We start from the raw sequence: 16638 nt of genomic DNA, 5'->3' as shown, positions 1-16638 counted from the left end.
TATTAAAAGTAGACACTTTTAGATTCACTTCATTAATTTAAAAAACACCAGATCCCTTATGTGTTTCAACTGTTCTACCATCCACTTCCTTAACGCTTCGCTTTGCATCATGAGTTTCACTGCCTTCTTCTCTCATCATCAGTGTCACTGAAGTAACAGCTGAGAAAATGCGATAGCGGCTGTTTTGGCCAGTGAAACCAAGAGTACGATTGGTGGGAGCTTGTTCCTCTTTTTCGCCAACTCAGTCAGACGCGCACAGCTCAGACTTCCTCTTACAACTCCAGTGCGCTGCGCTCCGTTGCACCGTCCACATCTTTACCGGCCCCCAGCGAAAGAATCGACCCTAAAAAGGATGGAACTAACATAAAAGAAATGAGGAATATCCTTTCCACAGACAGCTGCAACTAGAAGATCACACAGAACCACAGAAGTACGAGTTAAAGTGAGAGATTAAAGCGCGGTAAGTGTCCTCTTCCTGAGAAGGGAGCAGCCAACGACTGTAAGATGAGTAGATATGTGTGTGTATATATGTGAAGATAACGTATTTGACAAGTACTGGAAATAAGAAGAAAGGTCATTTTTGATGACTGACAAATTAAAGCATTAGTAGTTGTACAAGGATGCTGCGTTTCAAAAGAGGAACTCAAGCTCTGTGAGGTGAAACCACCACCGCCTACAGAAGTAACTGTACAAATGAAATGTAGACCAGTAGACAAAGTGTGAAAGACAGACTTGTGTTCATATGCCACGTAGCAAGTGTTTCCCCAGCTTTATTAAATGTTGCAGGGCTAAATTTGGCATTTAGTTCTAATGGTGAAGGTCAGTATAGGTAACGCACTGTGTCATCCGTCCTGTGGTAAGATCAGTGCGTGTGTGCACGGAGTTATTTTTAGACTGTCCATCAAGACAAAACTAGACTACTTTCTGTTCTGTTTTCTACTTTCCCAGTGTCTGCATGAACAGCATTTTGTATTTTAGAAGCTGAATGGGTCTAAAACATCAGTCCCCATGATGTTTCACTAAAATTGCAGGAAAACCAATATGGCCTCACAGTGGGGGCCATTGTTAAATTCCCCCTGTAGCAGCCACTTCACTTTGCTTTTTTCCCCAAATGTTGTAAAGACAATAGTAAAGGGATATTGCAACTCCAAGTTACACAACTTTCATGGTTGCTTGAGTATTTCTTGCTCTGACGGGCAGAAGAATTTGAATTTCAGGGTTAAGCCCAGCTTCCTGTAAAATGAACACATTTCATCTTTTTCCTGGATTAATAAATAATAAGAATAAGGATGTAATAATAAATAAATCCAAAAGTTCTGAGAGCTCACGGCGGTGCGTTCAAAAGTCATAAATCTTAGCGTTAAACCTGGCACCAGAACTGACTTAAATTATTCAACAGTTATCAAAAAGCTGCAGATTTAATTGTTTTAAAATGTTTTGACTAATCTAATCTGATCTACACCAAGGTCAAACATTATGTTTTCCTATCACATACAAAACTTACATAATGTCGCACTGTATGGGAAATCCCTACACATTCTTGGCATGTTATAAATATGTCATAACTGAATGTGATAACTAACAGTGGTGAGCCACAACATTAAGTCCAGCTGGTGGTTTGAATGTTGTGGTGGACAGGTGTCAGACACCGATGTCGTCTGTCTTAAATGTATATTTTAAAGTCAGTCTTCTGTCTTAACAGCAGCAAACGTGATCTTGAGACTAAGACCTGACTTTCTGCCTGTCTTTCTTGCTTTCTTCCTTCCTTCCTTCCTTCCTTCCTTCCTTTCTTTCTTTCTCTGGTTGGTTGCCAGACTGGCAGGTGATGTTGTTTTGGCTTGAGGCAGTCTGAAACAGGTGCACACGCCACTTGGCAGATTTCACAGCTGATCTGAACATGAAAACTATCCCTCAAAGCAGAACACAAATGAATTATTTCTGCCTACCGTCTGTTGAAAAAGCCTCATGTGAGACCTGTGTGTATTATTGTGTTAAACTAGTTTGGTGTTTACTAGAATAACACATGGGATCCTGCATAAACTGTTCAACTTTCAGAACTAGGATAAAGGTGTGACGTGCAGGTCTATCACGGCGAATGACATCAGAGTCCACTTGTTCTCGATGGGCCTTGAAACCTTGTGCTGAATGTCACTGCCTGTTGTAGGTTTATGACCACACTACCTGGAGTTTGCAGTGCTCATCATTTGCATGCTATGATTAATAATTTGATAATTCTTAACTCAGTCTTTATGCTAAGTATAGATCAAAGTATAAGAGCAGGGACATGTGCTCACATAGTTTGATTGTTATTTTGGGTTGGTGGAGATACAGTGGGGGCGAACGTGATCTTAATATTATGTAAATCATGTTCTTCAGCTCAAAGTCTTTCTCATTATGATTGGTTTCACTTTGACTTGTGATTAATACATTTAAGCTGGAACTTTCCACCATAGCATAAAATCACATTTTTACATGTTCCTTAGCTCTTAAGTAATAGGTTACTTAGGTTTGTCGTATCACTTTAATCAGTAATACATACACTGCTCTTCTAAAATTCTCCATGCAGTTCTGTTTTCGATGTTAAAAATTCTCTTGAAAAGTGTAGGATGTAATTTTAAAGCGTCTCTGCATAGCTTTTGAAAAATGATATAACACATTCTTCCTCTTTTGAGTGAAAAGTTAAAGTCATAAGCATTAAAATAAACCCTTGCTCAACACTCCGCTGCAGTCATACCTCGTCTGGTTAAGTGACTTCTGACCCAGACATGTATTCAGGGTGCAGACATGCGAGAGGTATCAGCTGTCTCAACTAAGTCTGGGCAACAAAGCAAAGAAGCGTATTTCCCAGAATGGCAGTTCATTCTTTTACGTAGCAGAAATTCACATTTCTTTGCCCAGTTTGAAGTTCATGTTTTGTGTAACTTAGAGTGTTATGAAAAATCCTGTGGTTATCTGAACTGACACAGGACAATTAAAGAAATCAGACAGACATCAGACAGACTGAGCCGCTCGTGACGTAGATTTGGGATTTCCACTGTTGTGTGTGGATTTTTTTTTTATATTTTTGTGAAATATGATTTCACAAACTAATGATTTTAAGCAGTGTATATATACAGTACTCACCCTAAATCATGTGCATCTTGCTGAGGTGACAGATCTATTTTAAGGATGCCATGGTCTGAACAGAAACACACATTTCACAAAGAGGAGGAGAACATGTGAGAGATAAGATGAACAGAAATATAGTAACACTGAAATATTTCTTGTTATGATGTGTTGGTGATGTATAAATAAACTACAATGGAATTGAGAAGCAATAGGCACAGAACTGAAACTTTTAGCACAGCCATTCCCCCCACAGCTTTCTATTTCATATCCTCAACAGTGGGGAAAATGCTGAATCTGGCAAAGTTGGCAAATAATAATTTGCCAACTTTGCATTCATTTTCTTAAAACCATGTAATTTTAAGAAGTAAGCACAGAGGAGCATCAGTCTACATGGGTGGGTTTGTGTTCTTTGTCCAAAGTGAGGATCCAGGCGTGGCTGCTTCGGTACTTCTCTGCAGGCTAATGTTGATTTATGACTTCATTCATTTTCTGCTTATTAGGACATACACATGGCAAGCTACGTAATATTTATGGCTCTCTGGTGATATGTTGTTTTTGTTTCCATATTGACCTCTTTATATGTATGTATGTATGTATGTATGAGAATCATCACATTCAAAGGTTACTGCCCCCACACCTTTAGTTTAGTCTTGTATTCGAGTTCCTCATCAGTTCTGGGCCTGTGGGTGTGAGAGAACTATTGAGGAAGCCACTTACTGTAAACTGGTGATACTGAATTGTTCAGATTGTGTTTTACAAATCGCCTACACACGAGCAAGATGGAGATTTGCAGTATTGTTGTGCTGACCAAATAAGCATATTCTCTAAAATGCCGAACTAGTCCTTTAATGTCATTATGCGTTTCAAGTGTTCTCCATTGAATCTATGAAGTCCCATGAGTAGATTAATTTCAAGTTTCTTGTGAAATTCTGCCATTAGAGGCAGAGTCATGTAGTGAATCATCACATTTTGATGGATGAGCACCCTAAACACTTAACAAACCCTAAATAAATAAATTGCCCTTGTGTTTGTCCTCTTAGGGATGCTAAGTCAGATACTTTACATCTCAGAGTTCTGTATTGATATTTGTTATGACATTCAACCTGATCTTGCTTTGTCAGACCAATATCCATAGCACACATGCAACATTTTTGAAAAATAGACCATGCAAATTTATCTATATACAAATTTACATCTTTTAACCAGCAGTTAAAGTCACTATTAGTAAAACTTGAAGTTATACAGCTTTGGGTAGGGTAAGAGAAATATTGTGATCTGATAGAAAAATGAAACTAAAGTGTTTTCCTGTGCTTAACCGAAGTGGTTTTCTTGCCTGAACTTCAGCACACGGAAATCTGGAATCAAACTTGGGTTTGTGGTGTGACAGTCCTGTGCACTGTTTGCTTGTAATTTAGGCCAGCTACCTGCTTTCCATTAATAAATGGAGCAGTTCATTTAAAAATGATGTTGCATCAGAGCATAATCCAACCACAATTGAACTTTCAGTTTAGTTTCACGTACATTGCACCAGCTTATCTTGTTTTTCTTCAAACTAAAAGTGCCATAATTAAAATGATACTACAGTACTTGATAAAATATTCTAATTTGAAAGGTTGTGACTGCTGCAGGTATGAATGCTCCAATCTGCAGCTCTCAGTTTTTATCCACCTTCATATTTTGTTGTGTCTTTGACTAAGAGCTGACAGATGAGGCCCAGTGTTTCTAAAAGTTTCTTTTGACATGTTCTGTAGCTGTTTACGCACAGACTGAGAAGAATCAATGACATCTGAATCAAACTGGAGCAATGTAGTTACCGTCAGCCTCATGCTCATATCTGTGTGTTGTCAGCAAAAAAATGTCAAAGAGTCGTGTCTGTTCATTACTTGGGAGAGGAATTGCAACAGAGTTTTAAATAGAAATAAAAGCTGACCTTCCTCTGATTAGAAATCTAAAGAGGAACACAGTTTGGAACAGAGAGAAAAAGGAAGCAAACAGGTTAACACCACAATTTTTGACCTCAGTAACACCGGAACTTCCTGTGTCTAAATGTACGAGTGAACATTTTTCCATTGCTCACCACTGTGCATAAGCAGCAGTGGGGCAATATGGTCATGCTTATTTTAAAGACTGAAACGCTAGCTGTGTCACTGCTAAAATTTACCAACACTTATGGTTCAAAATCGATAAACGCTCAACAGCCTTTTTACTAGGTACAGCTTTACAATCGAATGCAATCTATAGATACAGAGTTACAATTTAACTCTAACTAAAAGAGATTATTCTATGATATGTTTATTATTGTGGGTGGTGGAGTGCATTATATCTATGCACGGTGTCTCTAATGTTTTGGCCCCCTCATTTATGTAAATGGGGTGTCTCTATCTCTCGTCACCTCTGCTTCTCAGAGCCGAACAGAGATAAGTTACACAGAGCATTCGCTCTCTTCTGTCCTCTCCATCTGTGTATGTGCGCGCTATAAAACAGCTTCTATCTCCCATCACACACTCTGTCTTTGTTCTCACGCATTAAACCATATAACTGCATACGCATTTACATGTAGATAGACACGTACATATTCAGTATGATAAAAGGTTTCCCTAGGGTTTGTAGATGGTTACAGGGGATTGTGTGGGCTTTTTTGGCAGGGTGGTGGGGTGTACTCCTTTGCCACTGTAGCTAGAAAGACTTGTCAATGATGTATACAAACATCTTTAAATACTATTAACCAGCGTAAACACCAGCTATGTAGAGATTACAAAAGCATGCAGCATCCCAAAGATTCTCACTCATGATCATCCAGCAAGCTGACCGTGAAAGTTTCAGTATAATGCATCTTTGTCTAGCAAAGAATATCTACCAGCATCATGTGATATTCATTTTCTGCATATTTTCATGCTTTCTCTGGCCAATATTGGAGATATTCTGAAATACATTTAAAGCTGAACAGAGACAATGTCTCAGCTGTTTCATGAAGTTTAACATATCAGAGTTTGCAAACAGATTGAAAAAGGACTAAAGGTCTCCAACTGAAACTATATGTTCAAAGTGTGTGTGGGATTAATGACAGTAGATTAATTTAAAGATTAACTTAAACTAAACACAAGTTAAGCACCCCGCTAAATGACTGCCAATAGTACATGTTACATATTTAAGTTATTACATGTGATCACAAGGAAAGGACTAAGAGTTAATATTTACTTCATGGAGTTTGTCCTTTGTCAAAGTTCAAGTTAATTAAATACTTTAATAGTTAAGTTATTAAATGCACATGAATCCCAGACTAATTTGTAACCTTTTAGGTACCTTGAGCCTGGAGGTTCAGGATATGTGCAAGAGAGATGTGGGCTGGAAGTGTTAGGGTGAGGTGTGTTCCAAAAGGGAGAGGAAATGAATTTAGTAAAAGCTATTTTTTAAATAATCATTCTTGTATTGTATACCAGGTTTATGCCCTCTAGTAAATAGGCGTGATCTTTAATACGATGACTGAGTAAATTAGATATACCCCAGGGCTAGGAACAAGATCTGACTGTTGATTTGACATCTCAGTGGCATTTTCATGCTGATATCTTAATGTCTTTTTGTTTCTACTCTGCTCTTCTGCAGGAGACACCATGGGCTGTGTGGGCTCAAAGAAGGAGCAGGAGGCCCTCAGCAAAGGGACGGGTAACGATGAGCTGCAGAACCGTGCCCATACGGCTCATTATGTCAAAGATCCCACAACAGGAAACTCTGCAAACAAAGCTGTAAGCAGTAATGTTGTGACCAGATAATGGTCTTTAACAAAGTATCTATGCACTGCTGGTCAAATGGCAAGCACTAGCACTACCTATCATAATAAAATAATAGAGAAGTGACACTTCCTGAAAACACAAACACGCTGGTAGAAAAAGTGTTCTGGTCTGTTTCATATAATCATGCATTTAACATTTGGATTAACTTAATCCAAATGTTAAATGTATTTAGCTCTAAATAGATGTCATTGATAGTTGTACAATCATTGATCTGAGAAGTAAAAGTAGCATATAATATTTTACCTTTAAAACGGCGTAAGGGTATGGGATATAATGAAATGTACACACTGTATTTAGGTACCCTTGTGGGTAAACCTTCTATTTAGACTTAAATCTAGTATTGTAATAGGTAAAAACAGAGGAACTACAGCTGAAAAAAAAATCTCCATTTTTACCAAACAACTCAGATAAGTACCTTGTCCTTGATATAACTCCTCTATTACACATCAGTTAGAGTTACAATTGTAATTACCCAATGTTTATGTTGGCAAGAGCCCAAGTTTACTACTCTCTAAAAAGTAAGATCATACTTTCCAATAAATGACCTAGTTATTGTTCATTTATAAATGATTTATTTAATAATTCACCTTATACTTACATGCAGAAACAGTTTTCGTCAAGTGTCATTGTACAGTAAATAGTGTATATGTTCTTATTTAGTATGTAAGCACACCGTACTGTAATAGTAAGTCTTCTCTCTTACCATGTACTTTAAAAGACATTCTTCCCTTTGACATGAAAATACAAATGTTCACTCCTAAGGGGACTGTAAAATAAGATTTACCCATTTGCGCCTAATGCTGTACTTTTCAGCACAGATCTTTACCACACTATGTCTGACGTACAAGCCGTGACTTGTTTTGCAAATAGAAATGGGCGCGCAAACCTGCAGACACTCTCTGGATTTAAATAAAGAATGATGAAGATTAATAGTGTCAGTGGCAGGAACAGTGAAGCCACAAAAGGTACAAAAGAGGAAAGAAGAAACTGTTTCATTGGCCATGATCAGACAAGTAATGAGAGACCCTTTACCTGTGCTTATGTATGTTGAAACACAATGTGAATAGGTTCCTGTGGCTTGCTGTGAGTTTGTACACTAGCCTGGCCAACTTTGTGACATGGGTAAGAAAGCGGTGCTGTTAAACGTGGCTCGTATGGCTACTGCTTCCTGTGTGCTCACTAGTCTTTAACCCTTAATGTGGAGGAAGTAACAGATAGAGCAGATAGAAGACATATATATGTATAAAAGTATTAAGCAATACCTAAAATGTCTCTTAGTTCACGCCTTGATACCCAGTTTCTCTGGTCGCCTATTGTACTGCTCAGCTGAATATAGCTTTGCATTAACATTGTGCTTTGTTGAAAACAAACTGTTTCTCACATAAGGAAACCCCTATACAAGCCCCAAAACCTGAAGAGATAGCAGGATGATAACGCTGCACTACATCCTGATTTGTGAAGTTGATACTGCCTGATACGATACGTTCTTCCTTCCTCGCTTCCTTTCATCTATAGTGTTTGTTTTCTGGGCAGTTATTTTTAAGTAGCTGAATTTAAATATAAAGACTTGTTATGGATTATTTATAGAAATATAAGCTTGATTTTATTTAATGTAGTAAGTGCTTACAATGAACCTGATACACGTTGTATCACGTACACTGTAAGGCTGATTTAAGCTGTGCTAATCAAGATTTTTTATAAAATGTCAACAGCATGATTGCGCATGTGGGGAGTCAACAGAAAATTGATTCTGTAGCTTTACAAAACATGTTTTTCGGCTAATTGTTTTGATTGTATGATCTGTAACTTGAATCTGTAACTTCAATGCAAATGTTGGTCCCTGTTCGCTGAATGTATAAGGAACTGTTTTGCAACTAATTTTATAAGCTAATGGTGTTGTGCATTGTCACAGAGTAACCAAAAATTATTGCTGTAGTTTTAAGATTTCTTTTCTCACTTTGCATAAACAAAACAGTGAGAATTTAATCATGACCTATTACACTATTCACCTTATACCACCCTATTTCTCTGTTTTTGTCACTACAGAACAAAATGGTATCCAATGCAAATTCTTCAGATGGTGAGTCACAAGCTTTGTTTTCTTCACACTTTACCTTCACTTACTCCACAGTATGCATTGAAACCATCACTACCTATACTTGACTCTGCATGTTAATGAAGGCGACCCAATGAGCTTCACTGGTCAGTCAGTAGCAGGTTTATTTCTAATCTCATCTTTTACCATCAACACGACCACATGTCAACAACACAAGTCACTTTAAATAATGTCACATAGGCGCAGAGAAACTCTGACACTCGAAGCAGCATGTCTGAGGCAGAGGAAGGAGAGTCAGTGTGTGATGATAGAGTGACAGCCCCACTCACCACTTTACAAAACAGGTCTTCAGTTCACAGAAAACCAGCTCTGTTTCTATTGTATTCGAGTATACAAGGAAGTTGGTTATATACTGTAGTAAAAGAAGCAACCCAATGTTGGTTACAAATATTGAGGCGGTTCAGACTTATGTCCACTAAAAATACAACATGCAACAATACTTATGCTCGACATATGTTTCACTGTCACATGCAAAGATGCTGCGTGAAAGCCACATGAATAACCTCCTTTAAAAGGTCGATTCTTTGCAAGTCAAGAAAAGAATTTCATAGAAAAAGAATTTCAACAGAAGATCCTCATAGATTTTAAGTTTTCAATCTATTAAGTGGCGTATTTAAAAAAGCAAAGTTCTCTCAGGCCATGGTTTCTCAACATGTACTCCCTCAGAAAGTGAACATGCAGGGTTATATTTTACATTGTACCATCATGACCACATTGTATCAACAAGAGACTTTTTCTTTTCTTGCCATAGGAGAGTCAAGCGCCATGGCACTGTATGACTATGATGCCATTCACGAAGGAGACCTTGGCTTCAAGAAAGGAGATAGACTCAAGATCTTAGAAGAGTAAGTAAAGTATCCTCAGTGAGGATGACTATTTAATTATTAATGATTTAGTCATTTCTAAATTTAGTAATACCATGTGGTTTATTGTGTCCTTGTTGACAAGAAATATTGAACCTTATTGCATATCCTTCTCTCTCTCTCTCTTTCTCTCTCTCTCTCTGTAGATCAGGGGAGTGGTGGAGAGCTATGTTAATCAGTACAGGTCAGGAAGGCTACATCCCCAGTAATTATGTAGCCAAAGATACTCTGGAGGCAGAGGAGTAAGTGTACTCTCATTAAAAATACACTATGTAATATATCAATGAGTCACAAAGTAATAATGAACATGGAAACAAAGCACACATCAGTGGAAAAACGAACGCTTAGAGCCGTTAAGAAGTTTCTGTACTAACTGATCTGTTTCCTGTTGTTCAGATGGTTCTTTAAGGGCGTGAGCAGGAAAGATGCCGAGAGGCAGCTGTTGGCCCCTGGGAATAAAGTGGGATCCTTCATGATCCGAGACAGCGAGACCACCAAGGGTGAGTAGAACACCCAGATCATTTTTCCTGAAGCAATGTGGCATAAAAAGCGAAACTATCGACAGCAACAATCTAAAGTCACAAATCAAGCATTTTGATCTCTCAAACAAGCAACATTCTCAAGTTGTTACAAAGCATACTACAGCTGTAATACCAACGTGCTCTGATAAATCAGATAAAGTGCACACTGCTGTAAAAAGAAAACAGATTAGGTGGTTGACACAGTGCATTAGAGAGCAAGATGTTTCCATGAAAAGTGGCTGAAGAGTGAACAAGAGATAAAAGGAGAGGTTAGGTTGCTCAGTGTGTCATCGAAACATTCAACTGAATATTCGTGTTAAAGTTTTGATACATAAAGTTCAGATTACTCATCATGGTGAGTACAACACAGTTTAAAAAAATGGTTATAAATTGCCTTCTGTGGCAGAAGATTTTAGCCTTGCAAGAGTCTTTGGAAGAAAAAGAAAATAAAAAAATGTTGTGTCTTCCAAAAAACAAACCAAAAAAAAAGCTAGTATCAGTGAAAAAAAAAAGATTGTCAGCAATAGAAAATCCCCTGTGGGTCAAAGTAACTACCATTTATATTTCCTTTTACCACAGGAAGCTACTCTCTGTCTGTCAGGGACAGCGATGCGCAGGCCAGCGACACAGTTAAACATTATAAGATCCGTACGCTGGACAACGGAGGATTCTACATCTCACCTCGCATCACCTTCAGCACTTTGCAAGAGTTGGTCAGCCATTATAAGAGTGAGTTCACTACTGTCATAGTTGTCTGTTTGATTTATTGGCTCAAGGTTTGAGTTGTTGTCCTAATTAAAATGATAACATGAGGAATCCTCAGTCATCTTAAAGGGTTAATCTTCTCTACACATTACTCATTATTAAAGGGTAACTTGTGTCAGGTCTTTGTTCCACTACTAAATGTTTGATGGACAGCGCACTCTGCTGGCCAATTTAGTAATGTCTATGACCCATTCTAAGAGACATTACTAAATATTTATTTTTACTAAAATCTTTTTGTGTTTATTTGTGAAATTATATTATTTTACCCACAAATAAGAACAGAGTTCTTACAGAATGTTTTACATGACATAGACAAATCATGAAATCATATTTTTCTCCTCCTTTCAGAGCAAGGCGATGGCCTCTGTCAATCCTTGACCAGTGCATGTCTGAGTCCCAAACCTGAGAAGCCATGGGAGAAAGATGCCTGGGAAATCCCTAGATCATCTCTCAAACTGGACAAGAGGCTCGGAGCTGGCCAGTTTGGAGAAGTCTGGATGGGTGAGACAGACTGGAATCATTTTACAATCCAGTTTTTGATTCAGATGTTTAGACCAGTTTATTCCTAATTCTTAATAATGTTTTGTTTTCAGCTACATACAATAAACACACCAAGGTAGCAGTGAAGACCATGAAGCCAGGCAGCATGTCAGTTGAAGCCTTCCTGGCAGAAGCCAACTTGATGAAAACTCTTCAGCACGACAAACTGGTCCGACTCAACGCTGTAGTAACCAAAGAGGAGCCTATCTACATCATCACTGAGTTCATGGAGAAAGGTATAATGTGTGTGCAGGTGCAGTACATGTGCACTTGCTCAGTTACTGTGTTCTTCTGATTTAGCGGCAGCTGCTTTAAAGTGATCTTAATGTGGTGTTTAATGTTTTTTTATAGACACTATAAAACATCTACAACTGTACCGAGTTTGCTGTAAAATGTGTGAAAACATGTCCTAACAGCTGGTTAAAAGTAAATAAATAACTACATCTAATCAACAGTTTGATGAATGCAACCAGTAACCAGCTGCAATGCTTAGATAAAAGTAATAAAACGCTGATAAAAGGTAATGGCATATATACGTATAAGTAATGAAAAATGCTTGTAATAGCAGTAATTACCTTTAGCTCTAGGTTAGGTTCAGGTATGTGTCTAGTGGGTTTGTTGATGTGTTTGTCTCTGTGTACCTACAGGGAGTTTATTAGACTTCTTAAAGAGTGATGAGGGCAACCGTGTGCAACTCCCCAAGCTGATTGATTTCTCTGCCCAGGTGAGATAGGTTATTAGTGCTCCATTACAAGAAAACCTGCTAGACCAGATCCTCTTGTTGCCTGGTTGTTTCCTGTTTAATACCAATAAGCAAATTAATCTATTTGTTTGCTGTATGTAGTCTGTGTATGCTAAACCCCACACAGACTATGATTTCTGGTCTCTTCATTTCTTTATGTGAAATGCTGTACATTAGTTAGTATCTACTTTAGAACATTTAAAATAACATTTTGTGTAATTCTGCAGCTTTTGACCATTGGTCACTGGTGTTACAAAGTTAACTCTGCATGCCACATTGTGAAACTCAGCTAGTAATGGGCAGCTGAATTTCTTACGTGCATGGTGGTTTTAAAGTAACCAAGACTTGCTCAGGGTGAAAAATGAGGAAATTTAAACGGTTCACTAAATAACAGACTGTCATTGGTGTGTGCCAATATGATGCAGCTAGAGTATTTTAATGTTAAGAATGGCATTAAGTACTGATGTTTAGCATGCTAGCATTTGCTTCAGAAGCATAAACTCAAATATGGAAGCATCCACATTATCTGAACTAATGTCAATTATTTTGTATTGAGTGATTTTAATTATTGGAAACTATCAGTGCATGTTTTGAGTCTTTAACATTGACTTATTTCCCTCTAGATTGCAGAGGGTATGGCTTACATTGAGCAGAGAAACTACATCCACAGAGACCTGAGAGCTGCCAATATCCTTGTCAATAAGGCTTTAGTGTGCAAGATTGCAGACTTTGGCCTGGCTCGTATCATCGAAGACAACGAGTACACAGCCAGGGAAGGTATGACGCAATATTCACTGTCACATGCTGTACTTCCAGACGTCATCAGCAGAAGTGATTAAGAAACTGGGGAAACTAATGAAATAGGCGCTGTCACAGTTTCATCAGTTGAGAGGGAAATTACTTTGTGTCAGCTAGATGCCAGTGAGTGTCAAAAATAGAGGCTGAGATGAAGAGCGACTTGCTGTATGGCTTCCTCAATGAGCACAAAGTGTTTGAGCAGATGTGTGTCCACCATAGCACCTCAGAGTTATTATTACCAATTAATGTTTCCGTAACAGTGGAAAGTTATTCATGTATTTATTTTTATTTATTTTTTCAACTTCCCCCTTCAACCAGGTGCCAAATTTCCCATCAAATGGACAGCCCCTGAAGCCATCAACTATGGCTCTTTTACCATTAAGTCTGACGTCTGGTCCTTTGGTATCTTATTGACTGAGATTATCAGCTATGGACGCACACCATACCCTGGTAAGTGGATCATTAATTTCGGCTTTAATATATAGTGTGATACCTTGTTATATATATGTTACTTGCTAAAATGCCTCTGCAGGGCAAAAATGCTGCATTTGCAGTCAGTGTACAAAGGTTTGGTCCCATTTTTATAGCTAATCTTTGCCCATTAATTTTGGTTTAAAGTGTCTAGAACAATAGGTATTGATAACATAACGACACTGAATACAATGGGATAACAGCAAGTGAATTTGGATTTTATTAATTTATATAAAATGGGTTTTTTTATATTATGGCCACTAATAAATAATTGTGACTGAAAAGTGACCGACTCACAATGCCATCCACTGACACAACAATACTTGAATGCAAGTCTATAAGATATTTTTCATTTATTTTGAAGACTGGCTCTTCACTATTTCAATTATATGGTCTTGTGTTTTTTAGGGATGACTAACCCAGAAGTGATTCGTTCCCTGGAGAAGGGCTACCGAATGCAGCGCTTGGACAGCTGCCCCACCGAACTTTATGAAATTATGCTGGAGTGCTGGAAGAACAAGCCTGAGGACCGTCCCACATTTGATTACCTGCAGAGTGTCCTGGAGGATTTCTACACAGCCACAGAAAGCCAGTACCAACAGCAGCCATGAGACTTAACAGCCATAGATATGGTTTCTGTTATATCACTGTTCCATTCTTACTTAACAGCAAGTTCAGTTTCTACACAGTTTACAGCACACATACACATGCTCTCTTTATATCAGTCTTTCTTTTGCTGTCTCTCTTTCTCATTTGAACACATACCTACAAGGGACTGCACAAAAATTACTGGATATGGTTGAAATTTCTATTTTATTTAGAGCTACCTTACTTTTTAAATTGGGCTCTTCTTCATTTGAATTAGTGACATTGTAGTGTAATATGTTCTCAGTAGATGCAATAAAAACCACATATATATGTCAGGAATATAATGACGACACAGTCCTACCTCACACTTAGGTCAGAGGAACAGCACAATAGTTACTGTCTGAAGGTTTGGTCATTGGCTAACAGCTAAACAATACAGCTGCATCAGCTGTACTTGATCTTTATTAAACGTAGCAGCCTTGTAAATGAGAAGTGATTGGTTCAGGATATGTATAAACAGATATGTTTGCTACTTCTGTGGTCTCAAATATAAAAAGTGGCCCACAACAGCATGTTTCACATAATTTATTTGTACTTTTTTTGTATAAATGTTGTTATACTACAGATTGCACACATAATGTGTAGCACTCTGTTGTAAGATAAAGCTCCATTATTATGTGCATTATTATGCACGGAAAACATGTGACCTAGTACACATTTCTATTTAGAGGTAATTGCCGGTAATGGGTCAGTTGTCTCAGCTTTGTGGGTGAGCTGTGGGTTGCAAAACTGGACCTGGCAGGTCTATTCTCTACATGTATAAGTGAAAATATCACTTGCACATGGAAAAGCCCAGAGTACAGCACGTCTGGGGGTACAGTACAGTAACATTTCCAAAGTAAGGTTGAACTAAAACGCCCCCAACTGGGCTGTAAAAAACTCTGACTACTGTTACCTAAAATGAATAGGTCTTTCATTCATTTGCCTTCACCAATCTTATAATTTTTGTATAGTCCCTGAATTTGTCGCAAACACACAATATTATTTTACACGAAAGTAAATGGCCATATTCACAAACAAACAATTGTAGGCCACCTGAAAGCAGTCACATGGAAAGAATGGATTTAGCTGTTATGCTCCAGCACACATTGTGCATCCATCAAAGAAAAATAGAACCAAAACACAGATGTTCTTGGTGATGTGTGTCGTGCACAGCCCTGGTAATACTCCGCCGATGCCCAGGATTCAACAAGCAAAATTGTTAAATGTACTGTGTTTTAGATTTTGAAGGAAAAGTGAGTAATGTGGACGCTACATAGTACAAGATAAATGGATAAATATGCTCAAATTCTCTATTTATAGGTCATAGATATTTTCCACTATGTTGTAGCAGCATTACTCCTTTATAGTGCCTTTTGAAGTAGTTGTTTATTGCAATCTAAACAATACATTCCATACTTTTTGTACATATAATGATATACTGTACATGAAGTAATGCATTTAGAAAAAGGATGTATAATGATTAGGCTAATAATGCTTAGCGATTATTTTTACTTATTAAATCTATCTGAGAACTTATTGAAAATCAGTGCATATTTACATGTTATGTCTTTAAAACATTTTTCTGCTTGGAAACATAAATTATTTGTGCAAATAGTACTGTTCTGAACATGATTGCACCTCAGATGCAATGATCTTTCCAAAAGAAAATGCTTGTTTTCTTTTTTCTGTTTAATATGGTTTGTATTTTTCATATTGTTCAAAATAGTATAACAGCTCTTGTAAAAAAAATCTAAGCTGAACAAAGTATAATTAATTGTTCAGTTAATCATAAATCACATTATAATTACTATGTCACGCTCACTACTCTGACACAAATGGGTGACCAAAAAGTGAATATTATCAAGTAATTAAGATTCATGATTTCATGCTGTGACTTGGTATCATCCAAACCCAAACACTGTACATATATTCATAAGATTAAGGTTATTTTGGAGTTTTTCCTTTATTAATATAAAGCTATTCACATATTTTCTTAGATGCTTGTTTCAGTAAAACTGTCATAAAAATGTTCAAATAAACTGTTTTACAAACAAATGTACAAACGTGTATTTAACTAACGCTGGAGCAACACAATTTTAATATATTAAACTCACATATGTCATTTTATTACAGATATCATAAAACATGTCTACACACAATAATAAAGATTGTAAGTAACAGCAGGTTGGATTTTAAATCTCTACCACACTTCACCAATAAATGAAGTTCCCTCTGAACTAGTAAAACTAATAATACTCTAAAAACTCTACCAAAGTACTCAAGTAGCTATAAT

General features: G+C 37.4%; 1 protein-coding gene across 1 annotated transcript; it reads left to right on the top strand.

Moving 5' to 3' along the window:
* The first annotated feature begins 243 nt into the window (after window positions 1–243).
* hck (HCK proto-oncogene, Src family tyrosine kinase) lies at window positions 244–16528 on the top strand. The gene is made up of 13 exons (XM_026367880.1): window positions 244–460; window positions 6712–6851; window positions 8946–8979; window positions 9767–9860; window positions 10025–10120; window positions 10275–10378; window positions 10979–11128; window positions 11513–11665; window positions 11758–11940; window positions 12352–12428; window positions 13070–13223; window positions 13563–13694; window positions 14124–16528. The coding sequence occupies exons 2-13, from the start codon at window positions 6720–6722 to the stop codon at window positions 14324–14326; spliced, it is 1512 nt and encodes a 503-aa protein (XP_026223665.1). The 5' UTR covers window positions 244–460; window positions 6712–6719; the 3' UTR covers window positions 14327–16528.
* Window positions 16529–16638: the final 110 nt, after the last annotated feature.

The sequence above is a fragment of the Anabas testudineus genome, chromosome 7 (assembly GCF_900324465.2).
Source record: "Anabas testudineus chromosome 7, fAnaTes1.2, whole genome shotgun sequence".
In the NCBI taxonomy this organism is placed as follows: Eukaryota; Metazoa; Chordata; class Actinopteri; order Anabantiformes; family Anabantidae; genus Anabas; species Anabas testudineus.
The sequence above is the reverse complement of the archived record's forward strand: the minus strand, read 5'-3'. Positions and strand labels throughout refer to the sequence as shown.

Coding starts and splice junctions, on each gene's coding strand:
- hck (XM_026367880.1), top strand. CDS start 6,720: ATGGGCTGTGTGGGCTCAAAGAAGGAGCAGGAGGCCCTCAGCAAAGGG. Junction 11,129..11,512: donor GTTGGTCAGCCATTATAAGA/GTGAGTTCACTA, acceptor TCCTCCTTTCAG/AGCAAGGCGATGGCCTCTGT. Junction 13,224..13,562: donor CGAGTACACAGCCAGGGAAG/GTATGACGCAAT, acceptor CCCTTCAACCAG/GTGCCAAATTTCCCATCAAA.